Source organism: Lissotriton helveticus, chromosome 1_1, assembly GCF_964261635.1.
Source record: "Lissotriton helveticus chromosome 1_1, aLisHel1.1, whole genome shotgun sequence".
In the NCBI taxonomy this organism is placed as follows: domain Eukaryota; kingdom Metazoa; phylum Chordata; class Amphibia; order Caudata; family Salamandridae; genus Lissotriton; species Lissotriton helveticus.
Window position 1 is genome coordinate 1,257,880,501 of NC_136057.1, and position 16,380 is coordinate 1,257,896,880.

General features: G+C 34.5%; 1 protein-coding gene across 1 annotated transcript in view; it reads left to right on the top strand.

The window, feature by feature from the left end:
- Positions 1-16,380, top strand: part of MUC19 (mucin 19, oligomeric) — a 1,331,159-nt gene that overhangs the window by 839,328 nt on the left and 475,451 nt on the right. Inside the window, exons 72-77 of the mRNA XM_078649731.1 lie at positions 3,402-3,464; positions 4,982-5,044; positions 6,812-6,874; positions 9,236-9,298; positions 11,005-11,067; positions 13,462-13,524. Of these exons, the coding sequence (XP_078505857.1) occupies positions 3,402-3,464; positions 4,982-5,044; positions 6,812-6,874; positions 9,236-9,298; positions 11,005-11,067; positions 13,462-13,524 (378 nt within the window). The remainder of the gene's footprint in view (positions 1-3,401; positions 3,465-4,981; positions 5,045-6,811; positions 6,875-9,235; positions 9,299-11,004; positions 11,068-13,461; positions 13,525-16,380) is intronic.

A 16,380-nucleotide genomic window follows, 5' to 3' on the forward strand; every position in this document is an offset into this window, starting at 1 on the left:
GGATCCATCTACAATGGATAGCATCACAAGGAGCTCACTGAAAGCCCTCTGCTTGGTCCACCTTGAAGATAAGAGGAGAGCTGAATCTCTGAAACACTCAGTACAGTCACACCTCCTGATTTTATGTGAGACTAAGTCTGTACAACCATACCTAACCCTGCCTATGACAAACTATGATTGTTTCCTTTTAACCCGTTTTAGATTTTGTATATTTTTTAGATTGGTGTCTTTTCCTAGAATGAATTCATGGATACGTACACTGCCCCTCTGCCCGTGTGATGTCACCTCACAACAATCGGATATTCATATCCTTTTCTTTTGCAGACTCTATAGTGCCTTACGTAGAGAAATCATAGTCCCTTTTTTAAAAGAAATGAATTTTACTAGATGTCGCCCAGCTTTTTTAGAATTCCAGAGAATGGATACGGTTTTAGCTGTATCTGTGGTTTTAAAATTCCTAAAGAGTGTTTTCAAACTACGGAAACATATGGTAACAGAAATGTGTTAAATGTTCATTTCTTTTTCTGTTTAAGAATCTGTCTTTTTGGTCCTCCTGCTGAACTTATTTTAAGAGCTGTAATCATTGTAAATCTGTTTCATGTTTGTTACTTTTATGGTTACGTGTTTTTAACCGAATAAAGTTCTTTGAATCTGAATCACTAAAGAATTAAGAATATATATGGATTCAAAATGCATGAGATCTTTTGTTTGTGTATTTGAATATAAAAAATGTTAAAACATGTGGCTTTTAGATAATATCACCATTATTGTCTATTTCTATACCTACAACTATTCCACCCACTAAAACCACAACAGGCCCTACGGTCTATACTTCAACCACTGGAAGTATGTATTTCAATGACTTCTCCCCATGGTTGCTTGTTACCGTGCTTCGCCTCCCAATTTTATTTGTGTAATACAAAAATATGTACCTACATGTCCAAACCACTTTTAGGCTGCACATACTGCAATTTGTAGCCTACGAATGTAAATATGCTTTTTCTAATGTACCAATCCAAATTTGGAGGTCAGTAAACTTTTACTGACTCTTAAAATAGGATTATAACCTATACCAATTCATTTTTTGGCAAGGTCAAATTGTAGGCACCACTTCAAAAAATGAAGAATCGTGATGGATCAATATTTTGCTAGCGTAATCCACTCATAAAACATTAAAAGTTGCTGACGTCTGAGTTTGGGTGATACCCCATAAACAAAATGGATGAGGCCAATTTGGGACCCCTTTCCCTTTATGAATGTAAAACAAAGTTTGTTGGAGAATACAAAGGGGACCACTGCTTAGTCTTCAACATAAAAAAAACTATACTTTTCTCTTTATTGCACTGAATAATTGAAGAAAAATGGGCTGCATTAAAAAAGTAAATTTTATTTTAAGATGTTCAAAAGCATATTGATATCCGGACACCTGCCTAATATTTGGAGTGAATCTCAATTTGCAAACTTCCTCTTTAATATTCAACAGGTAAGCAACTACATCAACCACTCAGAATCAGAATTGTATGAACGGACCTCTTACTACGTAAATTGCTTAGTAAAATGCCATCATCGTCGCAACCATATTTTGTGACTGGTATTTTGGCATGCAGCCTATAGTTACATTATTGATCCCAAATAGTGAAAATACATTTTATTAAGTGAAGTAAACTAAATGCAAAGGCTTTATCCTAATAGTTTGATTTTCACACTTTTTTGAGTGTGTGTACTTGTTTTACGCTCAATTTATGAGACAATCATTGAATAGCAATGAGCTGTAGTGTCACGAAGCATTTCATGGCAACAGTTCATGTTTCTGTTACAAATGATTCTGCACATATAGCATTTTGTGCAAATTTCATCATTCCATGTAGTCATATTTCATACACTTCACATACTTATAGTGCAGCTCATGTATTAGGCACTCATTACAAGCTCAAATAGAAATTATTATCCTAAAGAAACAGAGGTTTGCACAGGAAGCAAAATTAATATATTATCCCACACTGATATATTCCAGCAGATCAAACTTGCAGCTCATTATTGGGGGAAAGGCCCACTGAAGGTAAACATGTGTGGAATTCTATGTGTTCAACCCCAATTCTGTAATAAATGAATCAGTGCTAGGTGTCCACTTACATAGGTGTATATAATATACTGAGCCAGACTCTCACAAGTTCTATTTTAAAATATGACTTTATCTTGGTGATAAAAATACATTGATTTTAAGAAATGTGTGGTCACATTCCTTTTTACATCACTAAAGAATTAAGAATATATATGGATTCAAAATGCATGAGATCTTTTGTTTGTGTATTTGAATATAAAACATGTTAAAACATGTGGCTTTTAGATAATATCACCATTATTGTCTATTTCTATACCTACAACTATTCCACCCACTAAAACCACAACAGGCCCTACGGTCTATACTTCAACCACTGGAAGTATGTATTTCAATGACTTCTCCCCATGGTTGCTTGTTACCGTGCTTCGCCTCCCAATTTTATTTGTGTAATACAAAAATATGTACCTACATGTACAAACCACTTTTAGGCTGCACATACTGCAATTTGTAGCCTACGAATGTAAATATGCTTTTTCTAATGTACCAATCCAAATTTGGAGGTCAGTAAACTTTTACTGACTCTTAAAATAGGATTATAACCTATACCAATTCATTTTTTGGCAAGGTCAAATTGTAGGCACCACTTCAAAAATTGAAGAATCGTGATGGATCAATATTTTGCTAGCGTAATCCACTCATAAAACATTAAAAGTTGCTGACGTCTGAGTTTGGGTGATACCCCATAAACAAAATGGATGAGGCCAATTTGGGACCCCTTTCCCTTTATGAACTTCTTACTAGCAGATCAAACTTGCAGCTCATTATTGGGGGAAAGGCCCACTGAAGGTAAACATGCGTGGAATTCTGTGTGTTCAAACCCAATTCAGCTTTTTATGTTTTGTTTTCATGATGGAAACTAGGAAAATGACTTATTTACCCCTCATGATAAATGAATCATCCTAGGATAACGCTATATCCCCACATTGTTACAAGGGATTTTGCCTTACTTAATGAGGAGGGTTATTTTGTGCATGATTTGTATTATCATTTCTGCATTTTAGCTATGAAACAGATTGGGATATATTGTCATATATACCTATCTTATTACATTATTTTTCTGTTTTATGTGATGGGTTTCCCTCATGATAAAATTAACTTGTTTTCAGAATTGTTTTAATTAAAAGAATAATCAAAATGCATTGAGTACATTCCTTTCCACAGCACTAAAGATTCAAGGAAATATGTGGATTTGAAATTCATGTCACATATATATCGGTAGTTTGAAATACTAAAATATGGGCTTTTTTCATAATATTTCTATCATTGTCTATTTCTATAGCCACTGCACCTCCCCCCACTAAAACCACGACAGGCACTACGGTCTATACATCAGCTACTGAAAGTATGTATTTCAATGATTTCCCCCATGCTTGCTTCTTAATGTGCACAGCCAACTGTTTTTGTTTCCGTAATAGGACAATATGCATCATCATTTTCAAAGCAAACTAACGGCTGCATATACTCCAATTTAGAGTTTGTAAATTGAAAGATGCTTTTCCTAATGCACCAATCCAAATCTAGAAGTCAGTAATATTTTGCACACCCTTAACATTGGATTAAAACCTCCACATAGTCAGTATTTGGAAAGCTCAAATGTTAGGCACCCTCTATACAAACCGAATGGATATGTGATGGATCAATATTTTGCATGTGAAATCCAGTCAAAAACATTGAAAATTACTGACTCTCATGTTTGTGTGATACTTCAGTCGCAGAAAGGACAGAGCCACTTTGGTACCCCTTCCACTTTCTGAATATACATTAAAACAGTATTGAATAGTAGGTAGGGGATCACTGCTTATACTTCAACAAACATTAATAAGTCAACTTTTTTTAAGTTCTTCTATGTATCCTTTAAAGAGAATGAGCACCATAGGAAAAACAAAAAAATATTTTAAGAGGATTACAGACATATTGATCTCCATACATTAGTAGGCCACCATCACTGTGATGGCCAGCTATTGAAGTCAGTTGCAATTTGCACATTTTCTATTTAATATTCATCAGGTAGACTGAAAAAGTATCCACTTAGAAATAGAATATTAGGAATCATTTTAATATCACTATATAAGTTGGTATGTAAATTTCAATACTGGTTGCAATCAGTTTTTTGTGTCTAGCATATAGTACATGTGGCCATTGTTCCATAATTGAAAACAAAATGTGCCATTATAAAATAAAACGTAGAGTAAATACAAAGAGCTCTGTGCTAATTTTTGGCTTAGCAAAATCTTTTGGAGTGTTTGTATATATCCCACACACAATTCATTATTCAGCCATTCAGTAGTAATGAAGTTACATAGACTAGATGCACATTCAGGATGTAACTTTATATTGTTGTTATAAATTATTCCTCACATATGCCATTTTAGCTTAATTTCACACCTCAGAGTAATCATATTCCATATACGTCATTAAAAAAATAATACATATAACATACCACTCATGATAAATTTATCATTCTAGTATATCGATATTTACCATATGTGGTATATACCCCTTATTGGTATAAGGAATTTTGCCTTACTTAATGTGGAGGAGTATTTTACTCATGGTTTGTATTATCATTTCTGCATTTTAGCTATGAAACAGATTGGGATATGTTGTCATATATACCTATCTTATTACATTTTTTTCTGTTTTATGTGATGGGTTTCCCGCATGATAAAATTAACTTGATTTTCAGAATTGCTTTAATTACAAGAATAATAAAAATGCATTGAGTACATTCCTTTAAACAACACTAAAGATTCAAGGATATATGTGGATTTGTAATTCATGTCACATATTGATAGGTAGATTTCAAATACTAAAATATGGGCTTTTTGATAATATTTCTATCATTGTCTATTTCTATAGCCACCGCACCTCCCCCCACTAAAACCACAACAGGCACTACGGTCTATACATCAGCTACTGAAAGTATGTATTTCAATGAATTCCCCCATGCTTGTTTCTTAATTTGCATTGCCTACTGTTTTTATTTTCACAATAGGAAAATATGCACCATCATTTTCAAAGTACAATTACTGCTGCATATACTTAGAGTTTGCAAATTCAAAGATGCTTTTCCAAATGCACCAATCCAAATTTGGAAGTCAATAAACGTTGGCGCACCCTTAAAATTGGATTACAACCGCTACCTATTCAGTATTTGGAAAGCTAAAATGTTAGACACCCTCTATACAAACCGAATGGATATGTGATGGATCAATATTTTGCATGTGAAATCCAGTCAAAAACATTAAAAATTACTGACTCACGTTTGTGTGATACTTTAGTCGCAGAAAGTAGAAGGGTACCAAAGTCACTTTGGTACCCCTTCCACTTTCTGAATATAAATTAAAACAGTATTGAAGAGTAGGTGGGGGATCACTGCTTATATTTCAACAAACCTTAAAAAAAGTCAACTTTTATTAAGTGCTATACTGTATCCTTTAAAGAGAATGAGCGCCATAGGAAAAACAAAAAATATTTTAAGAGGATCACAGACATATTGATCTCCAGACATTCATAGACCACCATCACTCTGATGGCCAGCTATTGAAGTCAGTTGTAATTTGAACATTTTCTATTTCATATTCATGAGGTAGACTGAAAAATTATCCACTTAGAAACAGAATATTAGGAATCATTTTGTTATTACTATGTAAGTTGGTTTGTAAATTTCAGTACTGGTCGCAACCAGTTTGTTGTGTCCAGCATATAGTATATGTGGCATTGTTCCAAAATTGAAAAGAAATTGTGCAATTATATCATAAAAAGTAAAATATATACAAAGAACTCTGTGCTAATTTTTGGCTTAGCAAAATCTTTTGGAGTGTTTGTATATATCCCACACACAATTCATTATTCAACCATTCAATAGTAAGGAAGTTACTTAGTCAAGAAGCACTTTCAGGATGTAACTTTATATTGTTGTTATAAATTATTCCTCACACATACAATTTTAGCCTAATTTCACCCCTCAGTGCAATCATATTCCATATACTTCATTTAAAAAAAATACATACTCGAAGGCCATATGGTGTATTAGACACTCAAAGATGTTGAGGGTTAAATTCTGTTCCCTGTATAAACAAACATTTTACTAGAAACACAAATTATGATATTATAAGACCCTCATAGTCTTCAATTGATAAATTCGAGCAGGTCAAACCTACAAAATTATATTGAGGGAGAGTTACACTAAATTGCAAACTGTGCAGAATTAAGTGTGTTAAAAAACAATGTAGCTGTGTATATCTCATTTGAATTTGAAAACTAGGAGAATGAGTTATTGACCACACATTGTAAATTTAGCGCCCTAGGGGAATGGTACTTACCAATTGTGTTAAATACTTAAAATCGTGAGCCCAAATTGCTGTACAGGTTCTTACCTTACGTAAAGTGGAGGACTATTTTACACATGTATATCTGTTGCATTTTAGCTATGTAACTGGTTGGGCAATATTTTCATATATTCCTTTCTTATTACATTGTAGTTCTGTTTTAAGTGATAAAAAAACTTGATTTTAAGAAATAATTTAATTTCAAGAATACATGAACATTTATTGATTACATTTCATATCACTAAAGAGTCAAGAATATATATGGATTGAAATGCATGACAAATACATATTAGTAAGAATTTGAATATTAAAACATAAGGCTTTTAGATAATATTTCAATTATTGTCTGTTTATATAGCTACCACTATTCCACCCTCTAAAACCACAACAGGCACTACGGTCTATACTTCAACGACTGGAAGTATGTATTGTAATGATTTCTCCCTTTGGTTGCTTGTTGACATACATTGCCTGACAAATTTATTTGTGTTATTCCCAAATATGTACCAACATGTACAAAGCACTTTTGTGACTGCACATACTGCAATTTGTAATCTACAAATGTAAATATGCTTTTTCTAATGTACCAATCCAAATATGGAAGTTAGTAAACTTTTACTGACTCTTAAGTAAGATTATAACCTATACCAAATACTTTTTTGGCAAGGACAAAATGTGGACATCACTTTAAAAAATTTAAGAAACAAGTGATGGTTCAATGTTTTGCTATCGTAATCCAGCCATAAAGCTTTAAAACTTGCTGACTCTTGAATTTTAGATATACCCATAGTCAAAAAGGATGGGGCCATTTTGGAACCACTTTCCCTTTTTGAATGTAAAACAAAGTTTGTTGGAGAGTACGAAGGGGACCACTGCCTACTCATCAACAACATTTTTAAAAACTATAAATTTCTCTTAATTGCACTGCACACTTGAAGGAAAATGGGCTGCAAACAACATTTTTATTTTATTTGAAGATGATCACAAGCATATTGATATCCCGACACCACCTCTAACATTGGAGTGAGTCTTAATTTGTAGACTTCCTCTTTAATATTAAACAGGTAGACAGGTGTATGAACCACTGAGAATCAGAATTGTAGGAACGGATCTCTTACTAAGTAAATTTCCTTAGTAAAATTCCATACTGGTTGCAGCCATATTTTGTGACTGGTATTTAGGGCATGTGGTCTATAGTTAGATAATTGAACCCAAATAGAGAAATTACATTGTATAAAGTGAAACTAAATGCAAAGCCTTTATCCTAATATTTTGTTTTTCACAATCTTTGGAGTGTTTGTATTTGTTTTAAGCCAAATTAATAAGACAATCTTTGAATAGCAGTGAACTGAAGTGTCAAGAAGAAATTTATGGCAACAGTTTATGCTTCTATTACAAATGATTCTACACATATATGGTCCAATTTCGATGTCGGTCGGAAAGGTTCCAGAAAGGATTCAGATTCCCTGACTTCAATTCAGCAACTATATGTTCACCACAATCGGATACATTCCTGAACGACCGATAATGATGCAAGGAAATCGTTCGGGCTGTCCGATTCGGTGCCGATCGGCATTCAGAGTCGTTCAGAGCCAAATCCTAGAGCTCTATTGACACGGTTTCTGACCGAGCGATTACAACGACCAATTCTCACAGTTGTTCCAAATCAGTTTGCCTGACATGAAAAGGCTGTCGGAATCTGATTTTTGGAGCTTGTAGCAGGCATCCCTTCAGCCATAGCCCTCCAGATGGGGTCCATGGGTGTACCCAAGAGACACCTTACTTCCAACAATGCACGGTGTGGCAGGCACCATAAGGTGCCCCCACAAGTTGCAAGGTCTTTCCCCAACCAACCCTTTTTGTTAGTCTATGTTCTCGTTTGGAATACAGGCTCCATTGAAGTCAATGCAAGTCCGAACGAATGATGTCCATAAGCATTGTAATCAGTCAGTTGGACTTGCAGAACCCAATTCGGTCGGAAATCATTCCGAAACCAATTTGGTCGGAAGAGTTTCTGAAAACATTGTAATCGGCCCCATAGCATTTTGTGCAAATTTCATTATTCCATACACATTGCTGTTTTTAAAAACCTACTTATAGTGCACCTCATTTTTAGGCACTCATTACAACTTTTGATTTAAATTATTTTCCCTACTGAAACAGAGGTTTGGACAGGAAGAAAAATTAATATATTATCCCACACGTATAGTTTTCCATTGATATATTCAAGCAGGTCGAACATGCAATACTTATTTGGGGGAAAGGCGCACTAAATGGAAAAATGTGCGGAATTCTATGGGTTAAAAACCAATTGAGGTTTTTATTTCTTGTTTTCATGATGGAAACTATGAAAAGGACTTCTTCACCATACATGATAAATGTATCATACTAGGATAATGATATTTACCACATGTGGTAAATACCCCACATTGTTAGAAGGGATGTTGCCTTATGTAATGTGGAAGGTTATTTTACACATGCTTTATATTATCATTTCTGCATTTTAGCTATGAAACAGCTTGGGATATATTGTCATACATACCTATCGTATTACATTATATTTCTGTTTTCGGTGACCATTTTCCCTCACGATAGAATTAACTTGATTTTAATAGATGTTTTAATTACAAGAACAGTGAAAATGTATTGATTACATTCTTTTGCACTACATTAAGATTGAAGGATATATCTGGAGTCAAACTTTGTGTCAAATATTTATAGGTATTAAAATACTAAAATATGGGCTTTTTGATAATATTTCTATCATTGTCTGTTTCTATAGCCACCGCACCTCCCCCCACTAAAACCACAACAGGCACTACGGTCTATACATCAACTACTGGAAGTATGTATTTCAATGATTTCCCCCATGCTTGCTTCTTAATTTGCATTGCCTATTGATTTTATTTTCATAATAGCAAAATAGGCACCCACATTTACAAAGTGTCTTTGATGCTGCATATACTCCAATTCGAAGTTTGCCAATAGAAAGGTGCTTTTTCTAATGCACCAATACAAATTTGGAAATCAGTAATCTTTTGCACACACTTAAAATTGGATTACAACCTCCACCTATTCAGAAGTTGGAAAGCTCAAATGTTAGTCATTCTCTATACAAACTGAATTAATATGTGATTGATAACTATTTTGCCAGTGTAATGCAGTCAAAAACATTGAAAATTACTGACTCCTATGTTTGAGTGATACCTTAGTCACAGAAAGGACAGAGGAAGTTTGGGACCCCTTCCTCTTTCTGAATATATATTAAAACAGAATTGAAGAGTAGGTAGTGAATCACTGCTTATACATCCACAAATCTTTACAAAATATTTTTTTTTAAAATGCTACACTATCCTTTAAAGAGAATTGGCTCCATATGAAAAACAAAAAATGATTTCAAGAAAATCACAGACGTGTTGATCACCAGACATTAGTAGGCCACAATCACTGTGATGGCAATCAATTGAAGTCAGTTGCGATTTGATAAATGTGTTTTTAATATTCATCTGGTAGACTAGAATATCATTCACTTAGAAACAGAATATTACCAACCAAATATTATTATTATGTAAGTTTGTTTGTAAATGTCAATGCTGTTCATAAACAGTTTTCTGTGTCCGGCATTTAGTGCATATGGCCATTGTTCCATTATTGAAAACAAAATGTGCAATTAGGAGTGTTTGTATATATCCCACACACAATGTAATATTCAACCATTCAATTGTAATGAAGTTACAGAGTCAAGAAGCACTTTCAGGATGCCAGTTTATATTGTTGTCAGATATATTTCCTCAAATATAGCATTTTAGCTTAATTTTACCCCTCAGTGCAATCATATTCCATATACTTCATTGTATTTAAATACATACTCGAAGAGCATATGATGGATTAGACACTCATAGATGTACAGGGTTAAATTCTGTTCTTTGCGGAATCAAGGAATTGACTAGAAAGTAACATTATTTTATAATCAGAACCTCATAGTTTTCAATTGATAGATTCCAACGGATCAAACGCGTACATGTTTACTGAGGCAAGTTACACTAATTTGCAGACTGTGCAGAATTCAGCGTGTTAAAAAGAAATGTAGCTGTTTATGTCTCATTTTTATGTTAAAATCTAGGAGAATGAGTTATTTGCCACATATGGTAAATTTAGCACCCTGGGGAAATGTTATTTACCACATGTGTTCTGAGCCAAATTGTTATAAAGGTTCTTACCCTAAGTAAAGTGAAGGGCTATTTTAACAATGCATAACAGTTGCATCTTAGCTACATAAATGATTGGGAGATATTTTCATATATTCCTATCCTATTACATTGTAGTTCTATTTTATTAATGATTATCTCACAGTGATAAAAACAACTTGATTGTAATTTATTAACAAGAATACATTAAGTTATTGATCACATTCCATTTCACATCACTATAAAGTCAAGAATGTGTGTGGATTCCAAACGCATGACAAATATTTATTTGTGTACTTGAATATAAAAAATATTAAAACATGTAGCTTTTATATAATATTTCCATTATTGTCTATTTCCATAGCTACCACTATTCCACCCACTAAAATCACAACAGGCACTACGGTCTATACTTCAACCACTGGAAGTATGTATTTCAATGATTTATCCCCAAAGTTGCTTGTTAACATGCATTCCCTCCCAATTTTATTTGTGTAATACCAAAATATGTACCCACATGTACAGAGCACTTTAATGGCTGCACATACTGCAATTTGTAGTCTGCAAGTGTAAATATGCTTTTAATAATGTACCAATCAAAATGTGAAAGTCAGTAAACTTTTACGGACTCTTAAAATAGGGTTATAACCTATATCTATTCATGTTTTAGCAAGGGCAAAATGTGATCATCACTTATAAAAAATAAAGAAACAAGTGATGGATCAATATTTTGCTAGTGCAATCCAGACATAAAGCTTTAAAACTTGCTGTGTCTTGTATTTGAGTGTTACACATAAGCAAAAAAGGACGGCCACTCTGAAACCCCTTTCCCTTTTTGAATTTAAAACAAAGTTTGTTGGAGAGTAGGCAGGGGACCACTGCTTACTCTTCAACAAAAACTTCTAAAAACTATACATTTTTCTTAATTAATCTGCACACTTGAAGGAAAATTGACTGCAAGCAAAATTTTTATTTTATTTTAAGATGATCACAAGTATATTGATATCATGACACCTGCCTAATAATTGGAGTGAGTCTTAATTTGCAAACTTGCTCTTTAATATTAAACAGGTAGGCCGGTATATGATCCACTCAGAATCAGAATTGTATAAATGGATCTCTTACTAAGTAAATAGCTTAGTAAAATTCCATACTGGTTGCAGTCACATTTTTTGACTGGTATTTAGTGCGTGTAGTCTATAGTTAGATAATTGAACCCAAATACTGCAATTGCATTGTATAACGTTTAGTAAACTAAATGCAAAGCCTTTATCCTAATATTTTGATTTTCACAATCGTTCGAGTGTTTGTATTTGTTTTAATCCCAATTAATAAGACAATCTTTGAACTGAAGTGAACTCAATTGTCAAGAAACAAATTCATGGCAACAGTTCAAGCTTCTGTTACAAATTATTCTACACATATAGGGGCCAATTACGACTTCAATCGGAAAGGCTCCGAAAAGGATTTGGATTCTCCAAATCCGATTCGGAACCTATGTTTCCGACAGAATCGGATACATTTCCAACCGACAGATTACGATGGAAGGAACTCGTTCGGGATGTTCGATTCAGTTCTGTTCGGCATTCGGACAACCAGAATCGTTCTGAGCCAAATCGTAGAGCTCTATGAACACAGTTTCTGACTGAGCAATTACGATGGCCGATTCTGACAGCTGTTCCAAATCAATTTGCTCGACATGAAACACATGTCGGAATCTGACTTTAGGAGCTTGTAGCAGGCACCCCTTCACCCATAGGCCTCTGTATGTGGTCCATGGGGGTACCGAAGGGACCTCTCTTTCCAACAATGCACAGTGTGGCAGGCACCATAAGGTGCCCGCCACAAGGTGCAAGGTTTTCCCAACCACCCCTTTTTTCAATGTTAGCCTATGTTCTCGTTTGGAACACAGGCTCCAATTCAAGTTAATGTGAGTCCGAACGAACGATGTTCGTAAGCATTGTAATCAGTAAGTTGGACTTGCAGAACGCTTTTCGGTCGGAAATCATTCCAAAACCCATTCTGTCGGAAGAGTTTCTGAACAACATCTTAATTGGACCTATAGTATTTTGTGCAAATTTCAATATTCCATGTAGTTATGTTCCATAATCATTGCTGTTTTTAAAAACCTACTTATAGTGCATCTCATTTATTAGGCACTAATTACAAGTTAAGATTTTAATTATTTTCCTAATGAAACAAAGGTTTGGACAGGTAGAAAAATGTATATATTATCCCACACTCATAGTTTTCCACTGATATATTCCAGCAGGTCGAACTTGCAAAATGTCTTTGGGGGAAAGGCGCACTACAGGGAAAAATGTGTGGAATTCAATGGGTTAAAAACCAATTCCGGTTTTTATGTCTTGTTTTCATGATGGAAACTATGAAAAGGACTTGGTTACCACATGATAAATTTATCATCCTAGGATAATGATATTTACCACATTTGGTAAATACCCCACATTGTTAGAAGAGATGTTGCCTTACGTAATGTGGAAGGTTATTTTACACATGCTTTTATATTATCATTTCTGCATTTGAGCTATGAAACAGTTTGGGAAATATTGTCATATATACCTATTGTATACATATATATTTCTGTTTTCTGTGATGAATTTCCCCCAAGATGAAAATAACTTGATTTAAGGAATTGTTTTAATTTCAAGAAGAATGAAAATGCATTGATTACATTCCTTTGCACAACACTAAAGATTGAAGGATATATGTGGATTCGAAATTCATGTCATATATGTATAGGTATTAAAATACTAAAATATCGGCTTTTTGATAATATTTCCATCATTGTCTATTTCTATAGTCACTGCACCTCCCTCCACTAAAACCACAACAGGCACTACGGTCTATACATCAGCTACTGGAAGTATGTATTTCAATGATGTCCCCCAAGCTTTCTTCTTAATTTGCATTGCCTACTGATTTTATTTTCATAATAGGAAACTATGCACCCATATTTATAAAGTACCTTAATGCTGCATATACTCCAATTCGAAATTGGGAAATACAAAGATGCTTTTCCTAATGCACCAATCCAAATTTGAAAGTCAGTAATCTTTTGCACACGCTTAAAATTGGATTACAACCTCCAACTATTCAGTAGTTGGAAAGCTCAAATGATAGTCATCCTCTATACAAACTGAATTGATATATGATGGATAAATATTTTGCAAGATTAATGCAGTCAAAAAACATTGAGAATTACTGACTCCCATGTTTGCGTGATACCTTAGTTACAGAAAGGACAGAGCCACTTTGGGAACCCTTCCACTTTCTGAATATAAATTAAAACTAGATTGAAGAGTGGGTAGTGGATCATTGCTTATATTTCCACGAATCTTAAAAAAATTATGTTTTTTAAGTGTTACACTTTCCTTTAAAGAGAATGGGCTCCATAGGAAAAACACAAATGATTTCAAGTCAATCACAGACATGTTGATCGCCAGCGAGTAGGCCACCATCACTGTGATGGCAATTAACTGAAGTCAGTTGCAATTTGAAAAACTTCTATTTAATATTCATCAGGTAGACTGGAGTATGATCCACTCAAAAACAGAATATTATGAACCAAATTATTATTACTATTAATACTAATCATACTCCACCCACTAAAGCCACAACAGGCACTACGTTCTATACTTCAACCCCTGGAAGTATGTATTTCAATGTTTTCTCCCCATGGTTGCTTGTTAACATGCATTGCCTCCTGATTTTATTTGTGTAATACCAAAATATGTACCCACATGTACAAAGCACGTTAATGGCTGAACATACTGCAATTTGTAGTCTGCAAATTTAAATATGCTTTTACTAATGTACCAATCCAAATTTGAAAGTTAGGAAACTTTTACTGACTCTTAAAATAAGGTTATAACCTATACCTATTAATTTTTTGGCGAGGGCAGAATGTGGTCATCACTTATAAAAATTAAAGAAACCAGTGATGGATCAATATGTTGCTAGTGTAATCCAGTCATAAAGCTTTAAAACTTGCTGACTCTTGAGTTTGGGTGATACACGTAAGCAAAAAGGATGGTGCCACTTTGGAACCCCTTTCCCTTTTTCTATGTAAAACAATGTTTGTTGGAGAGTATGAAGGAGACCACCGCCTACTCTTCAACAAAGAAATTAAAAACTATACATTTCTCTTAATTACTCTGCACACTTTAAGAAAAATGGGCTGCAAACAAAAATTATATTTTATTTTAAGATGATCACAAGCATAGTGATATCCTGACACCTGCCTAATAATTGGAGTGAGTTTTAATTTGCAAACTTCCCCTTTAATATTAAACAGGTAGGCCGGTATTGATCCACGCAGAAGCAGAATTGTATGAATGGATCTAAATTGTTTCGTAAAATTTCATACTGGTCACAGCCATATTTTGTGACTGGTATTTAGTGCATGTGGTCTATAGTTAGATAATTGAACTCAAATAGTGCAATTACATTGTATAAAGTTAAGTAAACTAAATGCAAAGCCTTTATCCTAATATTTTGATTTCTGCAATCTTTCGAATGTTTGTATTTGTTTTAAGCTCAATTAATAAGACAATCTTTGAGTAGCAGTGGACTGAATTGTCTAGAAACAAGTTCATGGCAACAGTTCATGCTTCTGTTACAAATTATTCTACATATATATAGTCAATTATGATGTCGATCGGAAATGCTCCGAAAAGGATTTGGGTTCTCCAAATCTGATTAGGAACCTATTTTTTCCGACAGAATCGGATACATTTCCGACCGACAAATTACGATGGATTGAAATTGCTCGGGCTGTCCGATTTGGTTTCGATTGGCATCGGACAACAAGTAATTCAGAGCCAAATCTTAGAGCTCAATGGACATGGTTTCTGAATGAGCCTTTACGATGTCTGAACCTGACAGCTGTTCCAAATCAGCTTGCCCGACAGAAAATGGCTGTCAGAATCTGAATTTGGGCGCATTGTAGCAGGCACCCCTTCACCTATTGCCCTCTGGCTGGGGTCCATGGTGGTACCCAAGTGTTCCCTCTTTCCAACAATGCACGGTGTGGCAGGCACCATAAGGTGCCCACCACAGGGTGCAACATTTTCCCCAACCACCCCTTTTTTAAATGGTAGCCTGTGTTCCCGTTTGGAACATAGGCTCCTATTGAAGTCCATGCGAGTCCAACCGAACGATGTTCGGAAACATCATAATTGGTCAGTTGGACTTGCAGAACTCACTTCGGTCGGAAATCATTCCAAAACAGATTCAGTTGGAAGAGTTTCTGACCGACATCGTAATCGGCCCCATAGCATTTTGTGCAAATTTCATTATTCCATGTAGTAATGTTCAATATACTTTGCTGTTTTTAAAAACCTACTTATAGTGCCTCTCATTTATAAGGCACTCATTACAAGTTCAGATTTAAATTATTTTCTCTACTGAAACAGAGGTTTGGACAGGAAGAAAAATGTATATATTATCACACACTTATAGTTTTTCACTGATATATTCCAGCAGGTCGAACTTGCAAAACGCCTTGGGGGGAAAGGCGCATTAAAGGGGAAAATGTGCGGAACTCTATGGGTTAAAAACCAATTCTGGTTTTTAGGTCCTGTTTTCATAATGGAAACTAGGAAAAGGACTTATTTACCACACATGATACATTTATCGTCCTAGGATAATGATATTTACCACATGTGGTAAATACCCCGCATTGTTAGTAGGGTTTTTGCCTTAATTAATGTGGAGGGTT